Below are 15,718 nucleotides of genomic sequence, written 5' to 3'. Positions count from 1 at the left end.
GAATGCTGGCGTTGCGTGCGTATGTTACACTGACCGCCCCCCGTTCTCCCCGCACCGGCAGGTAACCTGGAGTGGTTGGTTATTGAATGCTGGCGTTGCGTGCGTATGTTACACTGACCGCCCCCCGTTCTCCCTGCACCGGCAGGTAACCTGGAGTGGTTGGTTATTGAATGCTGGCGATGCGTGCGTATGTTACACTGACCGCCCCCCGTTCTCCCCGCACCGGCAGGTAACCTGGAGTGGTTGGTTATTGAATGCTGGCGTTGCGTGCGTATGTTACACTGACCGCCCCCGTTCTCCCCGCACCGGCAGGTAACCTGGAGTGGTTGGTTATTGAATGCTGGCGTTGCGTGCGTATGTTACACTGACCGCCCCCCGTTCTCCCCGCACCGGCAGGTAACCTGGAGTGGTTGGTTATTGAATGCTGGCGTTGCGTGCGTATGTTACACTGACCGCCCCCCGTTCTCCCCGCACCGGCAGGTAACCTGGAGTGGTTGGACAAAAATAAATCCAGGTTCCTGATCATGTGGCGGAGACCTGACGAGTGGGGCAAAATCATCTACCAGTGGGTAAGATACTGCAACTTCAGCAGTGCCTGCTCTGCCTGTAATACCCGTTACTACCGGCTCTGCCTGTAATACCCATTACTGCCGGTAATACATGTAATATATATAGAGGGGGTGTGAGGGGGAATTCCTGCCCCGCAGAGCTTGCAATCTAAGACGACGCGTTCTGCTCTCTTCGCTCAGGTATCGAAGAACGGGATGACTAACTCCGTGTTCACGGTTTATGAGCTGGTCAGCGGCGATGACACCAACGGCGAAGGTAAGGCGAGCGCGACTTCGTCTCACTAGGGCCGCGATTGTACCAAAAACCGCCCGCGGCGTCGCCGGCGCCAAAACAAAGAGTGTACATCCCCGCAAAGTGTTTGTACCTACGGCGACGGTCGCGCCGCGTCCTGCCGCATTGCGGGAGACGGTTGAAGAGATTTGCACATTTTTGTTTTCAGGTTTGCGGCGACCGCGTCGCGTGACGCAGCCGTCCAATCATAGTGCAGATGTCAGCCTTGTCTCCCCTGCAGTCGCGCTGAGCACCTGTGCCAAAGCTGGGACTCAAATCAGTAGAGGGAGGGGGGGGGGGGAGAGGTGAGGGAAGGGAGGTAGACTGGAGATGGGAGCGAGAAGGGTTGGGGGAGGGGGCAAGAGGTTAATGGAGGGGGGCGAGAGTAAGGAGGGGGCAAGAGAAGTTGGAGGAAGGATGAGGGGAAGAGGTTGGGGGGGGGAAGAGAGGTTGTGGGGATTGGGGGGAAGAGAGGTTGTGAGGGGGAGGGGGGAAGAGAGGTGGGGGAGAGGGGGTGGAAGAGTGGTTGGGATAGGGGTGAAGAGTGGTTGGGATAGGGGGGGAAGAGAGGTTGGGATAGGGGGGGAAGAGAGGTTGGGGGGATAGGGGGGGAAGAGAGGTTGGGGGGATGGGGGGGGAGAGGTTGAGGGAGGGCGGAAGAGAGGTTGGGGGAGAGGGGGGAAGAGAGGTTGTCGGGAGGGGAGAAGAGAGGTTGTGGGGAGGGGGTGGAAGAGTGATTGGGATAGGGGGGAAGAGTGGTTGGGATAGGGGGGGAAGAGAGGTTGGGGGGATAGGGGGGGAAGAGAGGTTGGGGGGATAGGGGGGAAGAGAGGTTGGGGGGGAAGGGGGGGAAGAGAGATTGGGGGGGAAGCGAGGTTGGGGGAGGGGAGAGTCCTATTTTACTAGACCCAAGGGACTTTTATACCCCCCCCGAATGCACCTTTTTTTTGTATACGAGAGTGAAGTCCGCGCTGGACCTCTGTGTATCTGGTTCGGTTTCTATATACCTCTTGGTCTCCCAGCCTTTGTCCGGCCCTATTGACCTGCGTACGCCGCGCCCCGCTCGCACCGCACACCCCTAACGACCCCCGTCTTGTCCCGTTCTCCTCCCCCGCTCCCCCCCCAGAATTCCACGGCCTGGACGAGACCATGTTGATGCGGTCGCTGGAAACCCTGCAGCTGGACAACCGCGCCGAGGTCATCACGCTGAACGACGGCAAGGGCGTCAAGTTCTTTTAACGACCGCTCTCCCGGCGCTGGCCGACGGCGGGGGGGACGGAACGTAGAAACACTACTTTTTTTTTTTTTGGGATATAGCCCGGGAGAGAGAAGACGACCCCCCCCGTCCAGGCATCCCGCTTGTCACGGCCGGGCTGGCGGCGAACCGCTGGGGTTTACATACTTGAAGATGACGCGACTATATTTTTACTCCGCATTCTGTGTGTGCGTGTGCGTGTGTGGTGGGGCGCCTGTGTTTGCCGCGACTGCTCTCCTCCCCCTCTTCCCTACCCCCCCCCCTTTCCACCGCTTTCAGAATAAACTCCCAAACGGATATAAATACGTCCCCGCCTTGCGTCTGATTGTGAAAGTGAGAGGAGCTGAATAAGGACCCAGGTCGGATCGCTCTATCGAAAACCTAACGCCGAGACGTGCGTCACATTAGCACATGAAAAATACTTTGTAGGTGTTGGATTTGGGTAAAAAAAAAAGGAAATAAATCACTATGATGAAACCATTAACCATGTCACTGCCATCAGTACACTTTGCCCCTAGGAGAGACTGACCCCTTAACCATGTCACTGCCATTAGTACACTTGCCCCTAGGAGGGACTGACCCCTTAACCCTGTCACTGCCATTAGTACACTTTGCCCCTAGGAGAGACTGACCCCTTAACCATGTCACTGCCATTAGTACACTTTGCCCCTAGGAGAGACTGACCCCTTAACCATGTCACTGCCATTAGTACACTTTGCCCCTAGGAGAGACTGGCCCCTTAACCATGTCACTGCCATTAGCACACTTTACCCCTAGGAGGGACTGACCCCTTAACCATGTCACTGCCATTAGTACACTTTGCCCCTATGAGAGACTGACCTCTTAACCATGTCACTGCCATTAGTACACTTTGCCCCTAGGAGGAACTGACCCCTTAACCATGTCACTGCCATTAGTACACTTTGCCCCTAGGAGAGACTGACCCCTTAACCATGTCACTGCCATTAGTACACTTAGCCCCTAGGAAGGACTGACCCCTTAACGATGTCACTGCCATTATTACACTTTGCCCCTAGGAGGGACTGACCCCTTAACCATGTCACTGCCATTAGTACACTTTGCCCCTAGGAGGGACTGACCCCTTAACCATGTCACTGCCATTAGTACACTTTGCCCCTAGGAGGGACTGACCCCTTAACCATGTCACTGCCATTAGTACACTTTGCCCCTAGGAGGGACTGACCCCTTAACCATATCACTGCCATTAGTACACTTTGCCCATAGGAGGGACTGACCCCTTAACCATGTCACTGCCATTAGTACACTTTGCCCCTAGGAGGGACTGACCCCTTAACCATGTCACTGCCATTAGTACACTTTGCCCCCAGGAGGGACTGACCCCTTAACCATGTCACTGCCATTAGTACACTTTGCCCCTAGGAGAGACTGACCCCGTAACCATGTCACTGCCATTAGTACACTTTGCCCCTAGGAGGGACTGACCCCTTAACCATGTCACTGCCATTAGTACACTTTGCCCCTAGGAGGGACTGACCCCTTAACCATGTCACTGCCATTAGTACACTTTGCCCCTAGGAGGGACTGACCCCTTAACCATGTCACTGCCATTAGTACACTTTGCCCCTAGGAGGGACTGACCCCTTAACCATGTCACTGCCATTAGTACACTTTGCCCCTAGGAGGGACTGCCCCTTAACCATGTCACTGCCATTAGTACACTTTGCCCCTAGGAGAGACTGACCCCGTAACCATGTCACTGCCATTAGTACACTTTGCCCCTATGAGAGACTGACCTCTTAACCATGTCACTGCCATTAGTACACTTTGCCCCTAGGAGGGACTGACCCCTTAACCATGTCACTGCCATTAGTATACTTTGCCCCTATGAGAGACTGACCTCTTAACCATGTCACTGCCATTAGTACACTTTGCCCCTAGGAGGAACTGACCCATTATAGTATACTTTGCCCCTAGACGAGACTGACCCCGTAACCATGTCACTGCCATTAGTACACTTTGCCCCTAGGAGAGACTGACCCCTTAACCATGTCACTGCCATTAGTACACTTTGCCCCTAGGAGAGACTGACCCCTTAACCATGTCACTGCCATTAGTACACTTTGCCCCCAGGAGGGACTGACCCCTTAACCATGTCACTGCCATTAGTACACTTTGCCCCTAGGAGAGACTGACCCCGTAACCATGTCACTGCCATTAGTACACTTTGCCCCTAGGAGGGACTGACCCCTTAACCATGTCACTGCCATTAGTACACTTTGCCCCTAGGAGGGACTGACCCCTTAACCATGTCATTGCCATTAGTACACTTTGCCCCTAGGAGGGACTGACCCCTTAACCATGTCACTGCCATTAGTACACTTTGCCCCTAGGAGGGACTGACCCCTTAACCATGTCACTGCCATTAGTACACTTTGCCCCTAGGAGGGACTGACCCCTTAACCATGTCACTGCCATTAGTACACTTTGCCCCTAGGAGAGACTGACCTCTTAACCATGTCACTGCCATTAGTACACTTTGCCCCTAGGAGGAACTGACCCCTTAACCATGTCACTGCCATTAGTATACTTTGCCCCTAGACGGGACTGACCCCGTAACCATGTCACTGCCATTAGTACACTTTGCCCCTAGGAGAGACTGACCCCTTAACCATGTCACTGCCATTAGTACACTTTGCCCCTAGGAGAGACTGAACCCTTAACCATGTCACTGCCATTAGTACACGTAGCCCCTAGGAGGGACTGACCCCTTAACGATGTCACTGCCATTATTACACTTTGCCCCTAGGAGGGACTGACCCCTTAACCATGTCACTGCCATTAGTACACTTTGCCCCTAGGAGGGACTGACCCCTTAACCATGTCACTGCCATTAGTACACTTTGCCCCTAGGAGGGACTGACCCCTTAACCATGTCACTGCCATTAGTACACTTTGCCCCTAGGAGGGACTGACCCCTTAACCATGTCACTGCCATTAGTACACTTTGCCCCTAGGAGGGACTGACCCCTTAACCATGTCACTGCCATTAGTACACTTTGCCCCTAGGAGGGACTGACCCCTTAACCATATCACTGCCATTAGTACACTTTGCCCATAGGAGGGACTGACCCCTTAACCATTTCACTGCCATTAGTACACTTTGCCCCTAGGAGGGACTGACCCCATAACCATGTCACTGCCATTAGTACACTTTGCCCCTAGGAGGGACTGACCCCTTAACCATGTCACTGCCATTAGTACACTTTGCCCCTAGGAGAGACTGACCCCGTAACCATGTCACTGCCATTAGTACACTTTGCCCCTAGGAGGGACTGCCCCCTTAACCATGTCACTGCCATTAGTACACTTTGCCCCTAGTAAGTACTGATCCCTTAACCATGTCACTGCCATTAGTGCACTTTGCCCCTAGGAGGGACTGACCCCTTAACCATGTCACTGCCATTAGTGCACTTTGCCCCTAGGAGAGACTGACCGCTTAATCATGTCACTGCCATTAGTACACTTTGCCCCTAGGAGAGACTGACCCCTTAACCATGTCACTGCCATTAGTACACTTTGCTCCTAGGAGGGACTGACCCCTTAACCATGTCACTGTCATTAGTACACGTTGTCCCTAGGAGAGAATGATACCTTAACCATGTCACTGCCATTAGTACACTTTGCCCCTAGGAGGAACTGACCCCTTAACCATGTCACTGCCATTAGTAAACTTTGCCCCTAGGAGGGACTGACCCCTTACCCATGTCACTGCCATTAGTATACTTTGCCCCTATGAGAGACTGACCCCTTAACCATGTCACTGCCATTAGTACACTTTGCCCCTAGGAGGGACTGACCCCTTAACCATGTCACTGCCATTAGTACACTTTGCCCCCAGGAGGGACTGACCCCTTAACCATGTCACTGCCATTAGTACACTTTGCCCCAAGGAGAGACTGACCCCGTAACCATGTCACTGCCATTAGTACACTTTGCCCCTAGGAGGGACTGACCCCTTAACCATGTCACTGCCATTAGTACACTTTGCCCCTAGGAGGGACTGACCCCTTAACCATGTCACTGCCATTAGTACACTTTGCCCCTAGGAGGGACTGACCCCTTAACCATGTCACTGCCATTAGTACACTTTGCCCCTAGGAGGGACTGACCCCTTAACCATGTCACTGCCATTAGTACACTTTGCCCCTAGGAGGGACTGCCCCTTAACCATGTCACTGCCATTAGTACACTTTGCCCCTAGGAGGGACTGACCCCTTAACCATGTCACTGCCATTAGTATACTTTGCCCCTATGAGAGACTGACCTCTTAACCATGTCACTGCCATTAGTACACTTTGCCCCTAGGAGGAACTGACCCCTTAACCATGTCACTGCCATTAGTATACTTTGCCCCTAGACGAGACTGACCCCGTAACCATGTCACTGCCATTAGTACACTTTGCCCCTAGGAGAGACTGACCCCTTAACCATGTCACTGCCATTAGTACACTTTGCCCCCAGGAGGGACTGACCCCTTAACCATGTCACTGCCATTAGTACACTTTGCCCCTAGGAGAGACTGACCCCGTAACCATGTCACTGCCATTAGTACACTTTGCCCCTAGGAGGGACTGACCCCTTAACCATGTCACTGCCATTAGTACACTTTGCCCCTAGGAGGGACTGACCCCTTAACCATGTCATTGCCATTAGTACACTTTGCCCCTAGGAGGGACTGACCCCTTAACCATGTCACTGCCATTAGTACACTTTGCCCCTAGGAGGGACTGACCCCTTAACCATGTCACTGCCATTAGTACACTTTGCCCCTAGGAGGGACTGACCCCTTAACCATGTCACTGCCATTAGTACACTTTGCCCCTAGGAGAGACTGACCTCTTAACCATGTCACTGCCATTAGTACACTTTGCCCCTAGGAGGAACTGACCCCTTAACCATGTCACTGCCATTAGTATACTTTGCCCCTAGACGGGACTGACCCCGTAACCATGTCACTGCCATTAGTACACTTTGCCCCTAGGAGAGACTGACCCCTTAACCATGTCACTGCCATTAGTACACTTTGCCCCTAGGAGAGACTGAACCCTTAACCATGTCACTGCCATTAGTACACTTAGCCCCTAGGAGGGACTGACCCCTTAACGATGTCACTGCCATTATTACACTTTGCCCCTAGGAGGGACTGACCCCTTAACCATGTCACTGCCATTAGTACACTTTGCCCCTAGGAGGGACTGACCCCTTAACCATGTCACTGCCATTAGTACACTTTGCCCCTAGGAGGGACTGACCCCTTAACCATGTCACTGCCATTAGTACACTTTGCCCCTAGGAGGGACTGACCCCTTAACCATGTCACTGCCATTAGTACACTTTGCCCCTAGGAGGGACTGACCCCTTAACCATGTCACTGCCATTAGTACACTTTGCCCCTAGGAGGGACTGACCCCTTAACCATATCACTGCCATTAGTACACTTTGCCCATAGGAGGGACTGACCCCTTAACCATTTCACTGCCATTAGTACACTTTGCCCCTAGGAGGGACTGACCCCATAACCATGTCACTGCCATTAGTACACTTTGCCCCTAGGAGGGACTGACCCCTTAACCATGTCACTGCCATTAGTACACTTTGCCCCTAGGAGAGACTGACCCCGTAACCATGTCACTGCCATTAGTACACTTTGCCCCTAGGAGGGACTGCCCCCTTAACCATGTCACTGCCATTAGTACACTTTGCCCCTAGTAAGTACTGATCCCTTAACCATGTCACTGCCATTAGTGCACTTTGCCCCTAGGAGGGACTGACCCCTTAACCATGTCACTGCCATTAGTGCACTTTGCCCCTAGGAGAGACTGACCGCTTAATCATGTCACTGCCATTAGTGCACTTTGCCCCTAGGAGGGACTGACCCCTTAACCATGTCACTGCCATTAGTGCACTTTGCCCCTAGGAGAGACTGACCGCTTAATCATGTCACTGCCATTAGTACACTTTGCCCCTAGGAGGGACTGACCCCTTAACCATGTCACTGCCATTAGTACACTTTGCCCCTAGGAGGAACTGACCCCTTAACCATGTCACTGCCATTAGTAAACTTTGCCCCTAGGAGGGACTGACCCTTAACCATGTCACTGCCATTAGTACACTTTGCCCCTAGGAGGGACTGACCCCTTAACCATGTCACTGCCATTAGTACACTTTGCCCCTAGGAGGGACTGACCCCTTAACCATGTCACTGCCATTAGTACACTTTGCCCCTAGGAGGGACTGACCCCTTAACCATGTCACTGCCATTAGTACACTTTGCCCCTAGGAGGGACTGACCCCTTAACCATGTCACTGCCATTAGTACACTTTGCCCCTAGGAGGGACTGCCCCTTAACCATGTCACTGCCATTAGTACACTTTGCCCCTAGGAGGGACTGACCCCTTAACCATGTCACTGCCATTAGTATACTTTGCCCCTATGAGAGACTGACCTCTTAACCATGTCACTGCCATTAGTACACTTTGCCCCTAGGAGGAACTGACCCCTTAACCATGTCACTGCCATTAGTATACTTTGCCCCTAGACGAGACTGACCCCGTAACCATGTCACTGCCATTAGTACACTTTGCCCCTAGGAGAGACTGACCCCTTAACCATGTCACTGCCATTAGTACACTTTGCCCCTAGGAGAGACTGACCCCTTAACCATGTCACTGCCATTAGTACACTTTGCCCCCAGGAGGGACTGACCCCTTAACCATGTCACTGCTATTAGTACACTTTGCCCCTAGGAGAGACTGACCCCGTAACCATGTCACTGCCATTAGTACACTTTGCCCCTAGGAAGGACTGACCCCTTAACCATGTCACTGCCATTAGTACACTTTGCCCCTAGGAGGGACTGACCCCTTAACCATGTCACTGCCATTAGTACACTTTGCCCCTAGGAGGGACTGACCCCTTAACCATGTCACTGCCATTAGTACACTTTGCCCCTAGGAGGGACTGACCCCTTAACCATGTCACTGCCATTAGTACACTTTGCCCCTAGGAGGGACTGACCCCTTAACCATGTCACTGCCATTAGTACACTTTGCCCCTAGGAGAGACTGACCTCTTAACCATGTCACTGCCATTAGTACACTTTGCCCCTAGGAGGAACTGACCCCTTAACCATGTCACTGCCATTAGTATACTTTGCCCCTAGACGGGACTGACCCCGTAACCATGTCACTGCCATTAGTACACTTTGCCCCTAGGAGAGACTGACCCCTTAACCATGTCACTGCCATTAGTACACTTTGCCCCTAGGAGAGACTGACCCCTTAACCATGTCACTGCCATTAGTACACTTAGCCCCTAGGAGGGACTGACCCCTTAACGATGTCACTGCCATTATTACACTTTGCCCCTAGGAGGGACTGACCCCTTAACCATGTCACTGCCATTAGTACACTTTGCCCCTAGGAGGGACTGACCCCTTAACCATGTCACTGCCATTAGTACACTTTGCCCCTAGGAGGGACTGACCCCTTAACCATGTCACTGCCATTAGTACACTTTGCCCCTAGGAGGGACTGACCCCTTAACCATGTCACTGCCATTAGTACACTTTGCCCCTAGGAGGGACTGACCCCTTAACCATGTCACTGCCATTAGTACACTTTGCCCCTAGGAGGGACTGACCCCTTAACCATTTCACTGCCATTAGTACACTTTGCCCCTAGGAGGGACTGACCCCATAACCATGTCACTGCCATTAGTACACTTTGCCCCTAGGAGGGACTGACCCCTTAACCATGTCACTGCCATTAGTACACTTTGCCCCTAGGAGAGACTGACCCCGTAACCATGTCACTGCCATTAGTACACTTTGCCCCTAGGAGGGACTGCCCCCTTAACCATGTCACTGCCATTAGTACACTTTGCCCCTAGTAAGTACTGACCCCTTAACCATGTCACTGCCATTAGTACACTTTGCCCCTAGGAGAGACTGACCCCGTAACCATGTCACTGCCATTAGTACACTTTGCCCCTAGGAGGGACTGCCCCCTTAACCATGTCACTGCCATTAGTACACTTTGCCCCTAGTAAGTACTGATCCCTTAACCATGTCACTGCCATTAGTGCACTTTGCCCCTAGGAGGGACTGACCCCTTAACCATGTCACTGCCATTAGTACACTTTGCCCCTAGGAGAGACTGACCCCGTAACCATGTCACTGCCATTAGTACACTTTGCCCCTAGGAGGGACTGCCCCCTTAACCATGTCACTGCCATTAGTACACTTTGCCCCTAGTAAGTACTGATCCCTTAACCATGTCACTGCCATTAGTGCACTTTGCCCCTAGGAGGGACTGACCCCTTAACCATGTCACTGCCATTAGTACACTTTGCCCCTAGGAGGGACTGCCCCCTTAACCATGTCACTGCCATTAGTACACTTTGCCCCTAGTAAGTACTGACCCCTTAACCATGTCACTGCCATTAGTACACTTTGCCCCTAGGAGAGACTGACCCCGTAACCATGTCACTGCCATTAGTACACTTTGCCCCTAGGAGGGACTGACCCCTTAACCATGTCACTGCCATTAGTACACTTTGCCCCTAGGAGGGACTGACCCCATAACCATGTCACTGCCATTAGTACACTTTGCCCCTAGGAGGGACTGACCCCTTAACCATGTCACTGCCATTAGTACACTTTGCCCCTAGGAGAGACTGACCCCGTAACCATGTCACTGCCATTAGTACACTTTGCCCCTAGGAGGGACTGCCCCCTTAACCATGTCACTGCCATTAGTACACTTTGCCCCTAGTAAGTACTGATCCCTTAACCATGTCACTGCCATTAGTGCACTTTGCCCCTAGGAGGGACTGACCCCTTAACCATGTCACTGCCATTAGTGCACTTTGCCCCTAGGAGAGACTGACCGCTTAATCATGTCACTGCCATTAGTACACTTTGCCCCTAGGAGAGACTGACCCCTTAACCATGTCACTGCCATTAGTACACTTTGCTCCTAGGAGGGACTGACCCCTTAACCATGTCACTGTCATTAGTACACGTTGTCCCTAGGAGAGAATGATACCTTAACCATGTCACTGCCATTAGTACACTTTGCCCCTAGGAGGAACTGACCCCTTAACCATGTCACTGCCATTAGTAAACTTTGCCCCTAGGAGGGACTGACCCTTAACCATGTCACTGCCATTAGTACACTTTGCCCCTAGGAGGGACTGACCCCTTAACCATGTCACTGCCATTAGTACACTTTGCCCCTAGGAGGGACTGACCCCTTAACCATGTCACTGCCATTAGTACACTTTGCCCCTAGGAGGGACTGACCACTTAACCATGTCACTGCCATTAGTACACTTTGCCCCTAGGAGGGACTGACCCCTTAACCATGTCACTGCCATTAGTACACTTTGCCCCTAGGAGGGACTGCCCCTTAACCATGTCACTGCCATTAGTACACTTTGCCCCTAGGAGGGACTGACCCCTTAACCATGTCACTGCCATTAGTATACTTTGCCCCTATGAGAGACTGACCTCTTAACCATGTCACTGCCATTAGTACACTTTGCCCCTAGGAGGAACTGACCCCTTAACCATGTCACTGCCATTAGTATACTTTGCCCCTAGACGAGACTGACCCCGTAACCATGTCACTGCCATTAGTACACTTTGCCCCTAGGAGAGACTGACCCCTTAACCATGTCACTGCCATTAGTACACTTTGCCCCTAGGAGAGACTGACCCCTTAACCATGTCACTGCCATTAGTACACTTTGCCCCCAGGAGGGACTGACCCCTTAACCATGTCACTGCTATTAGTACACTTTGCCCCTAGGAGAGACTGACCCCGTAACCATGTCACTGCCATTAGTACACTTTGCCCCTAGGAAGGACTGACCCCTTAACCATGTCACTGCCATTAGTACACTTTGCCCCTAGGAGGGACTGACCCCTTAACCATGTCACTGCCATTAGTACACTTTGCCCCTAGGAGGGACTGACCCCTTAACCATGTCACTGCCATTAGTACACTTTGCCCCTAGGAGGGACTGACCCCTTAACCATGTCACTGCCATTAGTACACTTTGCCCCTAGGAGGGACTGACCCCTTAACCATGTCACTGCCATTAGTACACTTTGCCCCTAGGAGGGACTGACCCCTTAACCATTTCACTGCCATTAGTACACTTTGCCCCTAGGAGGGACTGACCCCATAACCATGTCACTGCCATTAGTACACTTTGCCCCTAGGAGGGACTGACCCCTTAACCATGTCACTGCCATTAGTACACTTTGCCCCTAGGAGAGACTGACCCCGTAACCATGTCACTGCCATTAGTACACTTTGCCCCTAGGAGGGACTGCCCCCTTAACCATGTCACTGCCATTAGTACACTTTGCCCCTAGTAAGTACTGACCCCTTAACCATGTCACTGCCATTAGTACACTTTGCCCCTAGGAGAGACTGACCCCGTAACCATGTCACTGCCATTAGTACACTTTGCCCCTAGGAGGGACTGCCCCCTTAACCATGTCACTGCCATTAGTACACTTTGCCCCTAGTAAGTACTGATCCCTTAACCATGTCACTGCCATTAGTGCACTTTGCCCCTAGGAGGGACTGACCCCTTAACCATGTCACTGCCATTAGTGCACTTTGCCCCTAGGAGAGACTGACCCCTTAACCATGTCACTGCCATTAGTACACTTTGCTCCTAGGAGGGACTGACCCCTTAACCATGTCACTGCCATTAGTACACTTTGCCCTTAGGAGGGACTGAACCCTTAACCATGTCACTGCCATTTGTACACTTTGCCCCTAGGAGGGACTAACCCCTAAACCATGTCACTGTCATTAGTACACGTTGTCCCTAGGAGAGACTGATCCCTTAACCATGTCACTGCCATTAGTACACTTTGCTCCTAGGAGGGACTGACCCCTTAACCATGTCACTGCCATTAGTACACTTTGCCCTTAGGAGGGACTGAACCCTTAACCATGTCACTGCCATTTGTACACTTTGCCCCTAGGAGGGACTAACCCCTAAACCATGTCACTGTCATTAGTACACGTTGTCCCTAGGAGAGACTGATCCCTTAACCATGTCACTGCCATTAGTACACTTTGCCCCTAGGAGAGACTGACCCCTTAACCATGTCACTGTAATTAGTACACTTTGCCCCTAGGAGGGACTGACCCCTTAACCATGTCACTGCCATTAGTACACTTTGCCCCTAGGAGAGACTGATCCCTTAACCATGTCACTGCTATTAGTACAATTTGCCCCTAGATGGGACTGTCCCTTTAACATGAAAGGTTCTGACCATGACGAGGTCAGATCTCTCTATGGAAACCCAAGCTGTTTATTAGAACCTTCGGAAGATTCTCCTCTTTCCCATCGAGCGCCTACTGGTTCAAACAGCTGGTGCCGTGTAGCGTTGTGTATCCGCTATATAGCGAATAGCAGTTGACGCTTGAAGGACGAGGATTTTTCACCGTCCAGTGTAAGAGCGGCCTTATTTTCACCATCCACCCATAGCCACTGGGACAATATTCCAACCAGAGGAGGTATGTAACCACCTTCGACGCCGGAGATGGCATAGCTGTTGACTTGTCTGAATGGCGTCTCTCTCGCTCCCAAGTGTAATATACCCACACATTTTAAACCTTGGCGTTCCCCAAGCCGTAGTCACTATATCGTGGGGGGGTCTGGTACTCCGGCGGTCCCGTGGCTACGTCATGGCCCAAGGACAAGGGGCCGTGGCACACTAACTCAAAGGGTTTAAAGGTGCACTTCCCATTGGCACAGGAACATTTAGATATCCCGTTGACACTATAACTGTGATCCTGTTTAACCACATCCAAAGATCCCGAAGTATACGTTTGGCTGGATCTTCAGCCTCTCTGAGTCTCCGACTGGAGGGAACGGGGTCAACTAAATGTATGCCCAACCTGTGTAGATAAGATATATATATCTTATGGTATTTTCAGCCTGTACCCCACAATATCTATGTTGGCAGGTCATGTTCCTTAAAGGTAAGGAGAGGGGGGAGGGGGTATTTGCCTGCGCAAACGCCTGTTCAGCACATAATGAATATCCCACACAAGGCAGTAGCAGCCAGTATATATATATATATTATATTTGGGGGGGCAATATAACTTTTGGTATAAATTATAGTGTATATAATCGGATCACTGACATGGATAAGCGATCACAGAAATGGGAAATATTTTTACCCAAACTGAATTCCCAAACACCAAAGAGATTTAATCACTCGGATATTTGAATGGACGTTACTAAAACAAAACAAAAAAACACCAATATGGAGACAAAGGGTTTTTGAGGAGGAAAAGGTGAAAAAGACCCGTTATATGGGAAGACCAACCCTACGCAGTTGAGGCGGAGATATTATTCAGACTGATCAGCATGCAGCATGGAATGTGTGCGAAATGCGTGTTGCTGTTTGAAAAAAAACAAAGATGTTTGTCCATGGGGTTCAGTTATAGATAAAAATAATAACATCCTGGGATAATAAAAACGTAATACCATCCCGGGATGATAAAAAGGGGGATTAACTGAGGCTTAGTTCATCTGCATGTGTCCTGGGCACGCTGATGGAAATTCATAGTTACATAGTAGGAGGAGGAGGACATAGTTGCATAGTATGTAGAGGATATAGTTACATACTGTAGGAAGGGGAGGAGGATATAGTTACATAGTAGGATGAGGATATAGTTATATAGTTACATAGTAGAAGAAGGATATAGTTACATAGTAGGAGGAGGACATAGTTACATAGGAGGAGGAGGATATAGTTACATAGTAAGAGGAGGATATAGTTATGTAGTTACATAGTAGGAGAAGGACATAGTTCCATAGTAGGATGAGAATATAGTTACATAGTTACATAGTAGATGAGGTTGAAAAAGACATGTCCATCAAGTGCACCCTATGCTAAATTTAAACGACAGATACTTTATCCTATATCCGTACTTACAGTATATTGATCCCAGAGGAAGCAAACACACAGCCCCCAGTGACGTATCATCCAATGATATCTCATACGGGGAAAATAAATTCCTTCTTGACCCCAGTAATCAGATTACTCCCTGGATCAGCGTCCTTCCCGTGTTTACTTATTTGGTATATCCCTGTATACCTTTCCTTTCTAAAAAAGATGTCTAACCTTTTTTGAACACATTTATTGTATCTGCCATCACAGTCTCCATGGGTAATGAACCCCGCACTGTAACTGCCCTTACTGTAAAGAACCCTTTCCTTTGTTGCTGGTGAAATCTCCTTTCCTCCAACCTTAAGGGGTGGCCCCCGAGTCCTTTGTACTGCCCTTGGGGTGAATAATTATTTTGAAAGCTCCTTGTACTGCCCCCGAATATATTTGCATATAGTTATTATATCCCCTCTTAGACGCCTCTTTTCTAATGTAAACAAATCTAATTTCGCTGGCTGCATGATCAAGAAACGGCATACGACCAAGAACGCCTGTGACAATATATTTCTATTTCTTTCCAAATCTTCCCCTTTTTCATTTATTTTCAATGTATAGACAAGGAGTGCGCAAACTTTTGTTGCTGCCCCCTCCT

At 50.6% G+C, this 15,718-nt stretch overlaps 1 protein-coding gene across 1 annotated transcript in view; it reads left to right on the top strand.

Moving 5' to 3' along the window:
* Positions 1 to 2,400, top strand: part of VPS25 (vacuolar protein sorting 25 homolog) — a 3,955-nt gene extending 1,555 nt beyond the window's left edge. Inside the window, 3 exon segments of the mRNA XM_075580183.1 lie at positions 397 to 569; positions 750 to 825; positions 1,967 to 2,400. Coding sequence (XP_075436298.1) covers positions 397 to 569; positions 750 to 825; positions 1,967 to 2,079 — 362 coding nt within the window. The 3' untranslated portion in view covers positions 2,080 to 2,400.
* Positions 2,401 to 15,718: the final 13,318 nt, after the last annotated feature.

This window comes from Ascaphus truei, chromosome 23, assembly GCF_040206685.1.
Source record: "Ascaphus truei isolate aAscTru1 chromosome 23, aAscTru1.hap1, whole genome shotgun sequence".
NCBI classification, from domain to species: domain Eukaryota; kingdom Metazoa; phylum Chordata; class Amphibia; order Anura; family Ascaphidae; genus Ascaphus; species Ascaphus truei.
This window is presented reverse-complemented; position numbering and strand designations above follow the sequence as displayed.